The sequence below is a fragment of the Leucoraja erinacea genome, chromosome 7, assembly GCF_028641065.1.
Source record: "Leucoraja erinacea ecotype New England chromosome 7, Leri_hhj_1, whole genome shotgun sequence".
NCBI classification, from domain to species: domain Eukaryota; kingdom Metazoa; phylum Chordata; class Chondrichthyes; order Rajiformes; family Rajidae; genus Leucoraja; species Leucoraja erinaceus.
Genome location: NC_073383.1, coordinates 68,330,359 through 68,345,205, shown reverse-complemented (window position 1 = coordinate 68,345,205; position 14,847 = coordinate 68,330,359). Strand labels below are relative to the sequence as shown.

At 41.1% G+C, this 14,847-nt stretch overlaps 1 protein-coding gene across 2 annotated transcripts in view; it reads left to right on the top strand.

Annotated features, from left to right (window-relative positions):
- si:dkey-219c10.4 (high affinity cGMP-specific 3',5'-cyclic phosphodiesterase 9A) overlaps positions 1 to 14,441 on the top strand; it is a 73,764-nt gene extending 59,323 nt beyond the window's left edge. The window contains exons 9-14 of one of the 2 annotated variants that reach the window (XM_055638727.1): positions 298 to 390; positions 1,863 to 1,930; positions 4,946 to 5,048; positions 9,096 to 9,200; positions 12,061 to 12,207; positions 13,695 to 14,441. In XM_055638727.1, coding sequence (XP_055494702.1) covers positions 298 to 390; positions 1,863 to 1,930; positions 4,946 to 5,048; positions 9,096 to 9,200; positions 12,061 to 12,207; positions 13,695 to 13,919 — 741 coding nt within the window. In that variant the 3' untranslated portion in view covers positions 13,920 to 14,441. The remainder of the gene's footprint in view (positions 1 to 297; positions 391 to 1,862; positions 1,931 to 4,945; positions 5,049 to 9,095; positions 9,201 to 12,060; positions 12,208 to 13,694) is intronic. The other variant, XM_055638726.1, reaches the window with a different exon arrangement.
- Positions 14,442 to 14,847: the final 406 nt, after the last annotated feature.

Here is a 14,847-nt window from a genome sequence, read left to right as displayed (position 1 = left end):
AAGACTTCAAAGACCTGTCAAATAATCAGTTTAAAATAGTGAGGTCAGATGATTCAGAAAATAGTGCAAATGCATTAGTACACCTCCAGAAAACTTTATAATGATTCATAGAGAGCAAAATCAAATGCCTTTAAAAAATCACTGCTGTTTTGGATCTTTCACATGGAAATCTGAATGTGAAGTTGAAGTGAAAGATAATACAATCGACTGATAGCAAAGTGCACTAATTTTTTGAACCAAATGTTAATATGGAAGGTTTTTTGCAGTATCACATATTGTTTGCTTCTTCCCATTTAGATCAATGCTCGTACAGAACTAGCATTGAGATACAACGACATCTCCCCACTGGAGAATCATCACTGTTCTGTGGCCTTCAAGATCCTGGAAAAGGTAAATTTGGTAATAAGCATGATGAGGACTGGCTGAAAGCTTAGTAGGCACATTGAGCTAGCTTCAATAATCATTGTAGAACCCCTGTCTCATTACAGGCATGTTTCTCTTAGTTTAATTGTGATTTTAGTTTGAGCTGGGGACTTCAGCAGTGGATAAGATCTGCTGATGCGATCTCGTAGAAATTATTGTCTTTGGTGGTTAGCTATTCAAATGCTTCAGCATTTGGTTCATGCCAAAATAGCTAATGCAGATAAGAACAGATCTCTAATCTTTCTGACAAGGCTACTTTCATTTTGTTCCACCTCAGCTATCAAATCCTATGCCTCCAGTGAAATTGTGTGTGTTCAAGCCACTCCCAGTAATTGACCATTTTACTTGAATATTGAGAATTGAATCTTCAAATGTATCTATTTCCAGGGCAGTATCTTATAATCCCATCCACTTTGACCAAAACTTCAGCGACTATAATCTGTTAAAGATTTTTTCTAAATTATTTTGGGGAACTTTATGTTCCATTCAAGTTGATTTTGGGGATCTATTCCTGTGGTTTACTCGGTTTTATAATAAATAAGTAAATAAATACATTTATTTATAGAGCACTTTAAAAACAAACATAGCTGCAACAAAGTGCTGTACATCACTAGTCATTGACAAAAAAGTTAATACACACCAAAAATAACAATCAAAAGAAATAGTAGGAAAAGACATGTAAAATAAAGAAACATCAAAAACACCACAAACAGAAGCAAAGCCTCAGGCATGGTCAAAAGCCAGGGAGTACAAATGTGTTTTAACACTGGATTTGAAGATGGACAGTGAGGGGGCCTGTCTGATGTGCAACGGCAGGGTGTTCCAGAGTGCTGGAGCAGTAACAGAGAAGGCTCTATCCCCTCTGAGCCTCTGACTAGACCTCGGTACCTCCAGGAGCAGCTGACCAGCTGACCTGAGGGACCGGGCAGGAGCGTATGGGTGGAGCAGCTCAGAGATGTAAGGCGGGGCGAGCCCATTCAGAGATTTAAAAACAAATAACAGTATCTTAAAATGAACTCGAAAGTGCACCGGGAGCCAGTGTAGGGAGGCCAGAATTGGCGATATGTGCTCCCTCTTTCGAGTCCCTGTTAAAAGGCGAGCAGCAGCATTCTGAACCAACTGGAGACGAGCCAGTGAAGAATGAGCAACACCAAAATAGAGCGCGTTACAGTAATCCAGCCTAGATGTAATAAAGGCATGGATTACTGTCTCAAAATGCTGCCGCTCGAGAATGGGCTTCACCTTCGCCAGCTTCCTTAGGTGAAAGAAGCTGGACTTAATCACCGCGCATATTTGGAAATATAATGAAAGCACTTTATCAGTAATCTTTTACAGTGCCACGGTTAGTAAATTTAGTTATGATTGATAAAATGGAGGTTCAAGAGACATGCAGATGCATGGTTGTGCAGTCATGCTTTTTCTTTGTCTGGCACCCTCAGACTGAAAACAACATATTCCGAAATTTGACAACCGAACAGTATAAGCGAATTCGAGAAGGAATGATAAAGTGAGTACTTTAAATTTTCTATGGAGATGTCTTGCACGCGCATTGTTCATAATTTTATCACTGGGAAAATATGGAGTTTCAGCTGTTATCAATAATCATCAGCTAGCACAACAACATGGAGACACAGCAGCCAGTAGAGCTGCTGCCTCACAGCACCAGGGGTTTGAGTTTTGTTTGTGAGGAGCTTCCACATTCTATGTCTGACTTTGTGGGTTTTGTCCAGGTGCTCTTGTTTTCTCCAGCATCTCGAATACATGCGTGTAAGTGTGTGGTAGAATCTGAGCAGGGTTGATGGGAATATAGGGTGAATAAAGTAGGATTTGTCGAAATTGATTGCTGAGGTTGGCATGGACCTGGTGGGCTGAGAGGGCTGTTTCCATGCTGTATGACTTTATTTTGCAGTCTAGAAAGAAGCAGGTTAACAATCACTTGCTGCAAAGTTAACACTTTGCAAAGCTGTTACTGAGCTCCGCACAAATTAAGGATGACTGCCATTTTGGCAATTATTCAACAGTTACCTTTTGTTTAAATGCAATAAAGCATGGCTGAATTATACATTTACAGTTCAACCACATCAAGATATAAGGCACAATGTTATGCCAGTCTGCAAGTTGACTACATATGCTCAAAGCTATAAATCCCTCAACATTTATTTTACAATGGGTTATTTGTGCTTGGCAGGCAATGGTAAATGATTCATAAACTGGACGAATTGGCAACAGCATCTCAGGGTATAGAAATTTCAGATGAGTCACAAGGGGAGTAAATGTTACTACACTGCATCTCATGAAGACCAGCATGTTAAAAGCCACCTTCACCACCCTATCTACCCTCTCCTACTTTATAAAACATTGGCCAAACCACAGCTAGGGTACTACATGCAGTTCTGGTCACCACAGAATAACAAAGATGTGATAGTGCTAGAGAGGGTGTAAATGAGATTCAATAGAATATTGCCCGGAATGGAGCCTCTCAGTTATGAGCAGAGACTGCAGAGGTTGGATCTCTTTTCCCTGGAGTGGAGGAGGATAAGAGGGGACAAAACTGAGGTATGTACAATTATGTGGGGTATCGATTAGGGTGGACTTCTAGACATTCACGAAACACTTAAGAAGAGAAGGTTATGGGCCTGTTCCTGGAAGATGGGATTAATATAGAGGGGGGTTCCACCAGTTGTGGTAGACATGTTTCCTTGCTACATGACTATAACTCATCTATCTATACTAAAACTCTCATCTTGACCACTTCTGGTCTGCATTGTATTTAAATTTGCACAAAAACGGTACAATATATCACTAGGATTTTTCGCCACCTTACTCACCGTTCTCCTCTGCTCCAAGTGCACCAGGTTTTGTTCAGATTGGTGGAGTATTACAAAAGTTATGACGGTTTAAAAAATCGTGAGATGAGCAGATTGGGTCTTCTCACCTGTCAGTCACCATGAAGGTAACACCCCTTCCGGCACCCGCTGTCTGGCAGGGAGAATAAAGCTGAAGCGGATTGAGTGCGAGGGCTGTGTTCTGCGTGCGAGGGCTGTGTTCTGCGAGCCAGGGGCTGTGCTCTGCGAGCGAGGGTCCCTACCTGAAGCCGACCCCCTCCCCGGCTGCAGAATGCAACAAGAGACGCAACAAGAAAGAATAGACTGAATAAATCTCCTCTTTAACATTTAAATTGTTGTTATATTTTAAGAGTTATTCACATTTTAAGCTTTAATAAATCCCTTTTCCACTTGCCGTGCCCGCCAGCTGCACGTGCGCAGTAATACCGGCGTGTTCTACATCACAATGGGAACCCAAAGGGAAGGAATGGCTGCGCCGCCAGAGAGGCGCTAAGAGTGGATGGGGGGGGGGTTTGAGGGGCGGCTGGAGTGAGTGCATGGGGGGGAAGGGCGAAGGGTGGAGTGGGAGGGTGAGGGGAGATGGGGGGATCAGGGGTGTCACAACGGGAACCCATCAGCTGCGCCTGCGTAGTTGGGGGCTATGCGTGAGTGGTGGAATATTGGAATTGGTGGAGAGGTGGAATATTGCGTTAGGGATCAGCCATCCCATGTGGGAATGGAACCCAACGGGTCCCATTTAGTCTAGTAGTTTTTAAATGAGAAAGTAGCTTTTAGCACATTCAGGAAATATGTACATTGGCATTGCCTTCAATGCAAATCTGAAAGTTACACTTGAGTCCATCAGGTGGCGCCAGCAATGGATGCCACACCACCAGTCTGTCTGTCCCTTCCATCTTGTTGTTTAAATAGTATGTGTAAAATGTATGTTTTTAGTGTTCTTTAGTTTTTTTTGTGGGGGGTGGGGAATGGGGGAAACTTAAAAAATATCTCTTACCTCGACGGAGATGCAATTTTTTTCCATTTCGTATCTCCGTCCGCACTGCGGCCTAACATCGAGGAGTTGGCGGCCTTTGCTGGAGACCGATTTCGAGAGATCCATTGCGGGTGCCTGTGGACTTACCATCGCAGAACTCGCGATACATTTGCCAGGGATCCGCCTTAGATCTCTAACCATGTGTGCCTACGGACTTTAACATCCTAGAGCCCACGGTCACTGGCTTTGGGAACTCTTAAGTCGCAGGAGCCTCAACCGCCCCGATGTGGGAGTTGCGATCGCCCCAACGTGGGAGCTTTGATCACCCTGACGCAGGGACTTTAAAAGCCAGCTGTGGGAGATTCGATCGCCCCGACAGATGGTTTGACTGCCCCAATCGCGGGAGTATAAAGAGGAAGAAGTTTGAACTTTTTTGCCTTCCATTACAGTGAGGAATGTGGGAAATCCACTGTGGTGGATGTTTACGCTAACTTTTATGTAGTTGTGTGTCTTGTTGCTTTTTTCGTATTGGCTGTATGGTAATTTGCATATCAATGTACTTTAATTGGTACAGGTGACAATAAAAGACCTTTGAAACCTTTGAGCTGGCTTTGCTACCGTATTTATGAAATTGCTCCCTGCATGCACAAGTAAGGAATGTGACTAGTGCAAGTTCATGAGCTGATGACATTTCTTTCTTTAGATGCGTTCTAGCCACGGATATGATTCGTCACAATGAGATACTGAATCAGTTCAGATCCATTCTACCTGATTTTGATTTTAACAACAAAGATCATAAGGGTATTGTGAGTACCAGGTTTTTTTTTCAATCTCTCTTAGAGTTGATGCACATAGCTGTTTAGTTGAGTGAGAAGTGAAGAACTAACTGATAATTGAATGGAGATTCAAGAGCCTGCAGATGCTGAAATCTTGAGCAAAAAAAACCCAATCTACTGGAGAGATTCAGCGGGTCAGGCTGCATCTGTGGAGGGAAATGGGCAAACAACATGTAGGGTCATAAGGTCACAAGGAATAGGAGTAGAATTAGGCCATTCGACCCATCAAGTCTACTCCGCCATTCAATCATGACTGATCTATCTCTCCCTCCTTACCCCATTCTCCTGCCTTCTCCCCATAACCTCTGACACCTGTACTAATCAGGAATCTATCTATCGCTGCCTTAAACATATCCATTGGCTTGGCCTATACAGCCTTCTGTGACAAAGAATCTCACAGATTTGCCACCCTCTGACTGAAGATTTTCTCTTCATCTCCTTCCTAAAAATGGTTGGGACTTGAGGAAGTAGCCTGACACATGTTCATCTGTCTATGCCCCTCCACAGATGCTGCCTGACCCTCTGAGTCTTTCCAGCAGTCTGAAAATTTAATGGTAAATGCCTAGTTCTTGAGGTTGATGTCCTAAGCCAAGCATGCAAGTCCTTGCTCTGTCCCATACTTGGTGTGATGCAAAATGGAAAACCAGTCATTGGAAATTGGCACACATACCTTGCATTTAACTTAAATTGAGTGGCTCTCCCAACAGCTCACAACACACCCCATCAACTCCGCAACCATAAAGAATAATTATAGAGAAGCAAACAAATGTATCAAAATGTGGCTGTAAAGACTATGTTGAATTTACAAATTATGGTGATATCAATATTTCCACCTTATTCCAGCATTTCAGGGTGACCACAACTTTTTTGTGCCAGCTCCCATAAATCCTCAATACCTTAATCTTTCAAATATTTACATATCTCTATCTTAAATCTATCTAACGATCTCGCCTTCACCACCCTCAGGTTCGAGAATTCCCGAGATCCACTGCTCTCGGAGAGACGAAATGTCCACACAAAGAGCCTGTCCCACTTTCATGATCTAATTCACAACCTTTTTTACTCGTGGGCATTTTTCATCAGGCTTGAAAAACGCCCCGACCCACTTGATGCCACGAGTACCTATGATTAGCATCTAACTCATCTAAAACTGAGTTAAGGGCCTGTCCCACTTTCACAACCTAACTCACGACCTACCTACGATCTCCTACGACCTTGTGACGACCATGCTGCGAGTATGACTCAAGGGCAAACTCGGCAGAGGTCGTGAGTTAGGTTGTGAAAGTGGGACAGGCCCTTAACTCAGTTTTAGATGAGTGGCCCATTTGTGACTCTCCCAGGCCAAAGCCTCAGAAGGTGTGATGCTAAGACCCTGCCCTTGGAAAATACTTGATTGGTTTTGGAGACTGATCTTGGTCTAATGCTTGAGCATTTCATGGATTTTGTCTTTAATTACAAAAAAAACGACAGAAAGTGCTGAAGCAAATCAGTGGGTCAGGCAGCATCTCTGGAGAACATGGATTGGTAATGTGTCTTAAAATAACTAAAACAATTAAATATAATTTAAATAATTAAGAAGAGTAATTTTTCTTCTCCTTTGCTTTCGACTCTGCATGACTTAAAAGTCTGAAACCCTCATTGAAATGGCTTGATCAGGTTTGATGTGGTATCAAATTGAAGTGGCAATTTCCCCATGTACTGCCAGCTGTGCTCGTAACTGCTGTTCACCATGTCTGGAAATGCAATATCTGGCAGTGCTTGTGAGGAAATCCAAAACTTACTGGAATTTAAGGTGAGAGAGGAAAAGATTTAATAGAAACCCGAGGGGCAACTTTTTCACACAGAGGGGAGTGGGTACGATACAATATAACTTTATTTATCCCAGGAGGGAAATTGATCTGCCAATAGTCATAAAAACACACAAAGCAGAAACTACATGAAACATGAAATTAAAATGACGTGTGTATGGAACAAGCTGCCCGAAGAGGTAGCAGGTACGTGGATAGGAAAGGTGCATAGCGGGTTATGGTCCAAATGTGGGCAGGTGGGACTAATGTAGATGGGGCATTTTGGTTGGTGTAAGGCCAAAGTTGGGCCACAAGGCCTGTTTCCATGCTGTATGACTATGACTATAAGCCAGAAATATGCTCTAATGTTTATAAAATCTGTCCCTTCATGACAGATTCTGATAATCATTGTATATTTCTCAACCCAAAATGATTTAACCCAAAAGAGGATATTAAATATGTTACTAAGCAAATGATGAAGGCATGAAGTGTGAGTTGGATATGGTAGATCGGGAAATTGCATAAGAAGGTATGGCAGCAATGGTTATCTCATCAAATAAATATCTTCCTTAACACTCCAGCGTTCATTAATGTGATTCATTCTTTTCCTTGGGGAAATACTTTTCCATGTGCATACATTTATTTACATGGTCATGTCACCTTTTCAAACCGAGATACTCCGTTTCTGATGAATGGAAACTGGTTGCTCATCCAGGAGCGTAGAAACCTGACTGTCTTCAGGCTTTCCATTTGTTATGATGATATTATGATGAGTTGCAATATACAGGTAATCTCCAATTGACGAATGCCCGACTGATTTATAGCCCACATATACAAACGAACGGGATGGATTTGCTGGCTGCTGGGGGGCTGAAAGCATCTTCTGCAGGGTTCCGAATAGTTCACATGAACAAATCCCTGCCATAAACTGGGGATGACTTGTATATCTGCTCTAAAGAAAATAAATTACATCTCTCTTCAAATATCAGTCTGAGGAAATTTCCCAACCCAAAATGTCACCTATCCATATTCTCCATCTCTGCTGCCTGACCACCTCAGTTACTCCAGCATTTTCTGTCTTCTTTTTTAACTCTGCATCTGCAGTTCTTTGTTTCTAAATGACCTTGCTCCGCAGTGAAATCTCCTCAGATAAGCCTAATTAGAACTGATCCTCTCTCCGATGGAGAGTTCTGTGAGACACTCTCTCTCTGCTCCCCCCCCCTCCCCCCCCCCCCCCCCCCCCCCCCCACCGTGGAGTCTGAAGATGGGTCCCGATCCAAAAACGTCACCGATCCAAATTCTCCAGAAATGCTACCTGATTCAATGATGATTCAACTGGCAGCACTTTGTGTCTTCTCTTTAAAACTTACTGCCACATATCTGAAAGTTATTCTGATTGCTCTCACGCGTCATTGCTCATTTTGAATGGAATGCACTCAAGCATTCATGAACTATTCTTAATATAACTTTGCAAATGAACCATGCCACGTCACAATATGTTCAAATACCTATTGGTATGCTTTAAAGATTTAATTTGAATTATTGATTAGCCTACTTGCCAATGCTTTCACATTTGCATTCATTTCAATTTATCAACTTTAAATCTATCTGCCATTCCCTAAATACAGTACATGATGAGGTGTTACATATTTGCTGTTTAAAAATATCACCTTAGATCAATGTATTGTGCAACGTTAAAGACTATTTAATGCAGTATCCCTTTCTTGTGCCTTCTGAGTTATGAATGTGCGTGACAGAAAGAGACAAAATAGAAGGTTTGGCTTTGGGTGATGGAGTAAAGCAGGCAACATTGACTTTTCCCCAGGATGGAAATGTCCAACTATAGAAGTCACAAGGTGAGAGGGAAGAAGTTTATTAGAGATGTGCTGAGCAACTTTTTTACACAGAATGGTGAGGGCCTGGAATGCATTTCCATAGTGGTCTGATACAGATACGATAGTGACATTTAAGAAGGTTTTAGATAGGCACATGGAAGTGCAAGAAATAGAGGGATACGGATCATGTTCAGATGAATGAAATCCGTTTAACTTGGCATCATGTTCGGCACAAACATTGTGCCTATGCTGTACTGTTCTATGTTCTATGTTTAAAAAAAGGAATTGCTTAAATGTAAAGATTTCATTTTTCACTTTTGTGGTTAACCATTCTGTGCAGGTTGTAATATTATCAAACTTCTGCTTAGTGATTAGCTAATATTATTCCTTTTCAGCTTACAATGATTATAATAAAAGTCAGTGACATTTCCAATGAAGCACGGCCCATGGATGTGGCTGAACCATGGCTGGATTGCTTACTACAAGAATTTTTTAACCAGGTAATATGCTGTATTTTATTCAGTGGGAAATGTTGCAGTGATGTGTTTTATTTCAATGAAAATGAAGTGTTGGAATGAATGCTATGATTTCCAGAGAAAAAAAAAATCAGATATTGGCTATTCGTCAGTCACATAGGCCAATGAGTATTAGTCATATGGTGTGGCATCAGCCTATACACGGGCCACTTATGGTCGAACCCTCGCCAGGAGATATGAGGGCGGGCACGTGACATCATGGGCTAGAGGGAGTGTCCTGCTACTTAAGGTTATCTCACCTCGAGACCTTGGTAGTCAACCGGTAGCTGAGCCCAAGGGAACAACCTCGCTCAGCTACAGTAACAATGTTAATATAGTTAGCGGACCAACCTAACGTGTCGAACCTGAATAAACTATTGTTTGAACCAGCCTGATTTCTCACCTTTAATCACCACGTATGGTGCTGCTGCAATGGTATCATTCATTTATCAATGATTTACTTGGAAGAAATACGATGACTGGGGGGGCCTAATGAAGTGTCCTGGACTTGGCACATCAGTTGTTTAAGAAAGAACTGCAGATGCTGGAAAAATCGAAGGTAGACAAAAATGCTGGAGAAACTCAGCGGGTGAGGCCGCATCTATGGAAAGAAGGAATAGGCGATGTTTCGGGTCGAGACCCCCCCATCAGTCTAACGAAGGGTCTCATTCGGACCATATTCCTTCTCTCCATAGATGCCGCACATTAGGCACATTAGTTGTTTCTCTTTCCACTCCTGGTGAATGTTTCCAGCACTTTATGCTTGGAAGAAATATCCTGAATCCACGACTAGCGATGGAGCAAATGATTTTCGGTGACTATTTCAGTGCCAGGGCTCAGTGTGAAGGTCATCACATCATAGCAAATGAATTCTCAGTCTGGAGAAGGAGTCCTCTCTGGGTCCTCTCCAAGTTACAGGCAGCACCATTCCATGAGGATGACCAATTTGTAGGTTGCCTGTCATAGGTTAGATCACAAGTCTTGGAGTGACAGTTAGAAGTTCTGGGAATGAACTGAGAAAAAATCTAAATGTCATAAAGATATTCAGACTAATACATCTCCAGAACAGTAATATAATTAACCATATAACCATATAACCATATAACAATTGTGAAGAGAGACACAAAAAGCTGGAGTAACTCAGCGGGACAGAGAGCATCTCTGGGGAAAAGGTGACATTTCGGGTTGAGACCCTCACGACCTAAGTTACTTTTTATGTTTATCTTCGTTAAAAACCACATCTGCAGTTCCTTCCTGCACGTAATGTAATTGTGAATGTCATCTATTTTGTCAGAAACTTCAAGTAATGTTCCTGATTTTGATTTGAAAATTTGAAGTTGTTCTGGATCAAACAAAAATAAGCGTACAGACTTGGACCCATCATGGGTGTTCTATTTTGGTTAATGTACTGTATTTTGAAGAGCTGTACATATATTTAATGTGATAATCGTGCTTAAGTTGAAAACTGTACAACTGTGATATACCTCACCTCGATTTCAACAGCTGGCCCTATACCTACTCACTCAACTCTGTCCAGGGACCCTAAAAGTCCTTTCAGGTTAGGCAGAGGTTCACTTGCACCTCCTCTAACCTCATCTACTAATATCCGTTGATCAAGATGTAGACTCTTTATACATCGGTGAGACCAAAAGTAGACTGGCCAATCAATTCATTGACAGGGCCGACCTTAAGCCGACTGGACCGACCCCCCCCCCCCCCCCTCCTAAGTTAGGATGGGTAGAAGCCCAAAGGGTAGGATAGGGCTGAAGCCCAACATTTTATGCCAGGACTGGTTTTTCGCCAATAGTTATTGGTTCGTCAGCATCTAGTTCATTAAATTACTTTTTGATCATTTCACAGTCACTAAAACAAGTGGTATTGTAACTATGTACTTTTCAGAGGTGATCTACACATTTTGTTTGTTACTCGTAGGCTTACATGTATACAATTTTATATTAAAAATGTAGCTTACATCTGTTTGGTCCATTAACTCGCAGGCCCATTTTGATTACTTTTCAATCTACCATAGAGGTATAAAGTCTATAATAGACTTTATTTGTATTTCTATGATTCTACAGACCTTAGCTGGGAACCTGGGGCACCAAAATTGTTCACAATTGGGCCCCGCACCTCCTAAGGCCGGCCCTGTTTGCTGAACACCTTCACTCAGTCTGCCTGAACCTACCTGATCTCCTAGCTGCTAAACACTTTAATACACCTTCCCATTCCCATACATACCTGTCTGTCCTAGGTCTCCTTCATTGTCAGAGTGAGGCTCAACGCAAGTTGGAGGAACAGCATCTTCTATTTTGCTTGGGCAGCTTACAGCCCAATGGTATAAATATTGATTTCTTTAATTTCAAGTAACCCCGGCATACCCTCTCTCTCTCCCTCCCCCACCAAAATCGGACAAGCTTCTTGTTTCCACCCAACAAACAGCTAACAATGGCCTGTTTCTTTTATTATCGTTACTTTTTTGCATATCTTTCATTCATTGTTCTTTATCTCTCTACATCATTGTCTATATCTCTTGTTTCCCTTATCCCTAACTAGTCTGAAGAAGGCTCGACCCAAAGCATCACCCATTCCATCTCTCCAGAGATGTTGAAAGTCCCGCTGAGTTCCTCCAACTTTTTGTGTCAACTGTGATAGAAACCAGGCATTACTGCCATCAGTCTGAAGAAGGGTTTCGGCCCAAAACGTCGCCCATTTCCTTCGCTCCATAGATGCTGCTGCACCCGCTGAGTTTCTCCAGCATTTTTGTGTACCTTCGATCTTCCAGCATCTGCAGTTCCTTCTTGAACACATTGAGTTTGTCTCACAGATATTAAACTTTATATTGCAGAGTGACATGGAGAAACTAGAAGGATTACCAGTGACCCCATTCATGGACAGGGACAAAGTGACAAAGCCATCATCCCAAACTGGGTTCATCCGCTTTGTTTTGCTGCCCTTGTTCATTGAACTTGCAAACCTGTTCCCCAATCTGGAGGTAGGTCATTAATATTTTAAACTGTTTATTTTCAGCATCTCATTGTATGAAATGACTTGCCCATATGTACTTTTATGACTTGCCCATATGTACATATTAATTTACATCATATATTTGCATGACTTTACGAGGATGTTGTCGGCACTTGAGGATCTGAGCTATTAGGAGAGGTTGGGCAGGCTAGGACTTTATCCTGTGGAGCTCAGGTATATAAGATCATGAGAGTAAATATACAGTATTTTACCTAGAGTAGGAGAATCAAGAACCAGGGGATATAGGTTTAAGGTAAGAGGGGAATGAGGGGCAACTTTTTTTACAATACATGGGTACTTGGAACGAGCAGTCAGAGGAGGCGGTTGAGGCAAGTACTATATCAGCCATGATCATATTGAATGGCGGTGCAGGCTCGAAGGGCCGAATGGCCTACTCCTGCACCTAATTTCTATGTTTTTATGTAACAACATTTAAAAGGCATTTGGACTGGTACATTAGGAAAGGTTTAGAGGGATATGGGCCAAATATGAGCAGGTCTCTCCCTCTCTCTCCCTCCCTCCCTCCCTTCTCAAACTGTGACAGCACATGTTGATTATACCACTGTAATCTGAAGCAAAAATTAAGAGTAGTCAAATGAACCCTAAGTGCTGCAGGACCTCAACCTTCAATCTCAAATCAGTAGTTGACCAAATGTGATAGCAAGGAGGCTTTCAAGAAAATTAAAGTCTGTGGAACTGACGGGTCATTAATTAGTTGTGGTTATTGAAGACCAATGAGAACAGTCCCATGAAGTTGTTGACAGAGGTTTGCAGAGGTTTCCAATGACAACCATCTTCAGCATCTTCACTGACCTCTTAACATCCATTGGAAAGTTAGAACTAGTGATGAGCATTGATAATTACACAATGCTCTATTATCTTCACAATTCCTCAGATAATGTCGCAGTCTGTGCTTGCATGCAACAAAATCTAAATGACATTCTGCTGTTGGCTGATTAATTGTATGTCACTATTGTTACCTGCCAATACTTTCTTTCTCAGTGAAATTACAAAATAAAGTCCTGAGACATTGACAATTGCATTTATTTTCGTTGTTCCACCATTGGCTACCCCGAATAATTAAAAGCATTGTTCTGAGCAACTAAATCTGAACCATAATATAAGTTTTGTAAATAACACTGTAAAGCATTACAAAGTGAACAGATAACTTGAATTGAGTGACTTTGAGTTCAGAATGTGCTTCAGAATGTAATGTATACGTCCAACCTCTTCAGAAGACTGAGGAATGCAAAGTGCGTAAACCACTTTTTAAAACTTAACAACATTTATAAATTTAATAAATACTTTATATTGCATAGCAATGATCTTGCAAAGATAGAATTTGTTACTGACAAGTTAAATTTGTCATTTAACTCAAAATTATCCAAACCTGTTCTTATTATATTGGAATATTATTGGAATATTAATAATTTGAGGGGATTCTTTTTTTTGCAGCACCATATTATTGACCCTGTACACAAGGCGTTGGATTACTACACAGAGATGGAAAAAGCTCTGGAAAAGGAGAAGCTGAATCGCACTGGTAGCTTATTGAATGAAAAGATCGTGAAATCTCCAGACAAACAGAAAGGAAGCCAAAGGAATGCAGAACCGACGGTGAACAGCATCTCAAACAAACCAAGAGCATTTCAACCTTCGCATAAAGTTGAAAAGAAATAAGCATAAATTGGGATGGCAACAGGTTTTAATGGAGACTTGTGCTGAGATGTTTATTTGTTTGCTCCAATAGTAGATGCATTGAGGAAAAGATACCACGACCGTATAAATCACATCCATCTCCTCTTGGATAAGTGTGAGAACAGATTCCAATACTAACCTAACCATTAGCCACTGATCTCATCCACTGTGTATGAGACTGCACTTAGAAAAGATAAAACAAATCACGAATCCCAAACCGTCTCATCATTATGGAATAATAGTTGCTATGTTTTATATGTGAGTTGAAATAATGCGGTAAATAGTGACAATTAAATGTATGCTTAGCACTATTCAAAAATAAACCTGTTGTTCAATATCTAATAAATGCAACGTAATGGTGATATTACCGTAAAGAAGAATATTCTATAACAAAAATATAAAAGGAAATGGAACTCACTGTGTAATTTTAAGAAATTATGTTGTTCAGTATGCTGCACAGATGTTTGAATAAATATAATTGAAATAAATTACTCTTCATGAAGAAATGAACATCAGTAGTCAGATCACGAGAAGCTATAAAGTTTCCTTGCACCTTTCCAATAAATTTGTGGTCAGATCAAAACAGTGAATGCTGGAAATACTCACCTGATCAGGCAGCACAAATATAAAGAGAGAAAAAAACACTTCATGTTTCTTTATTTACAGATACATCCTTACCTTGTTGAGAATTTTCAGGATTCTGTTTCAGACTTCACATTTGCATTTTATTGCTTTTACAGTTCTTTTGATATGTGGCCACAACTCCAACTTTTTACCTGATCCTGAAAACCATTGATTTCATGGTAGTCCATCTATTCATTTCAGCCATAAGTAAACTTAATGACACGCCGCTCCTGATACCATTCCCTAAACCAAATATATTTCTAAATGCGAATTGAATGGAACGATA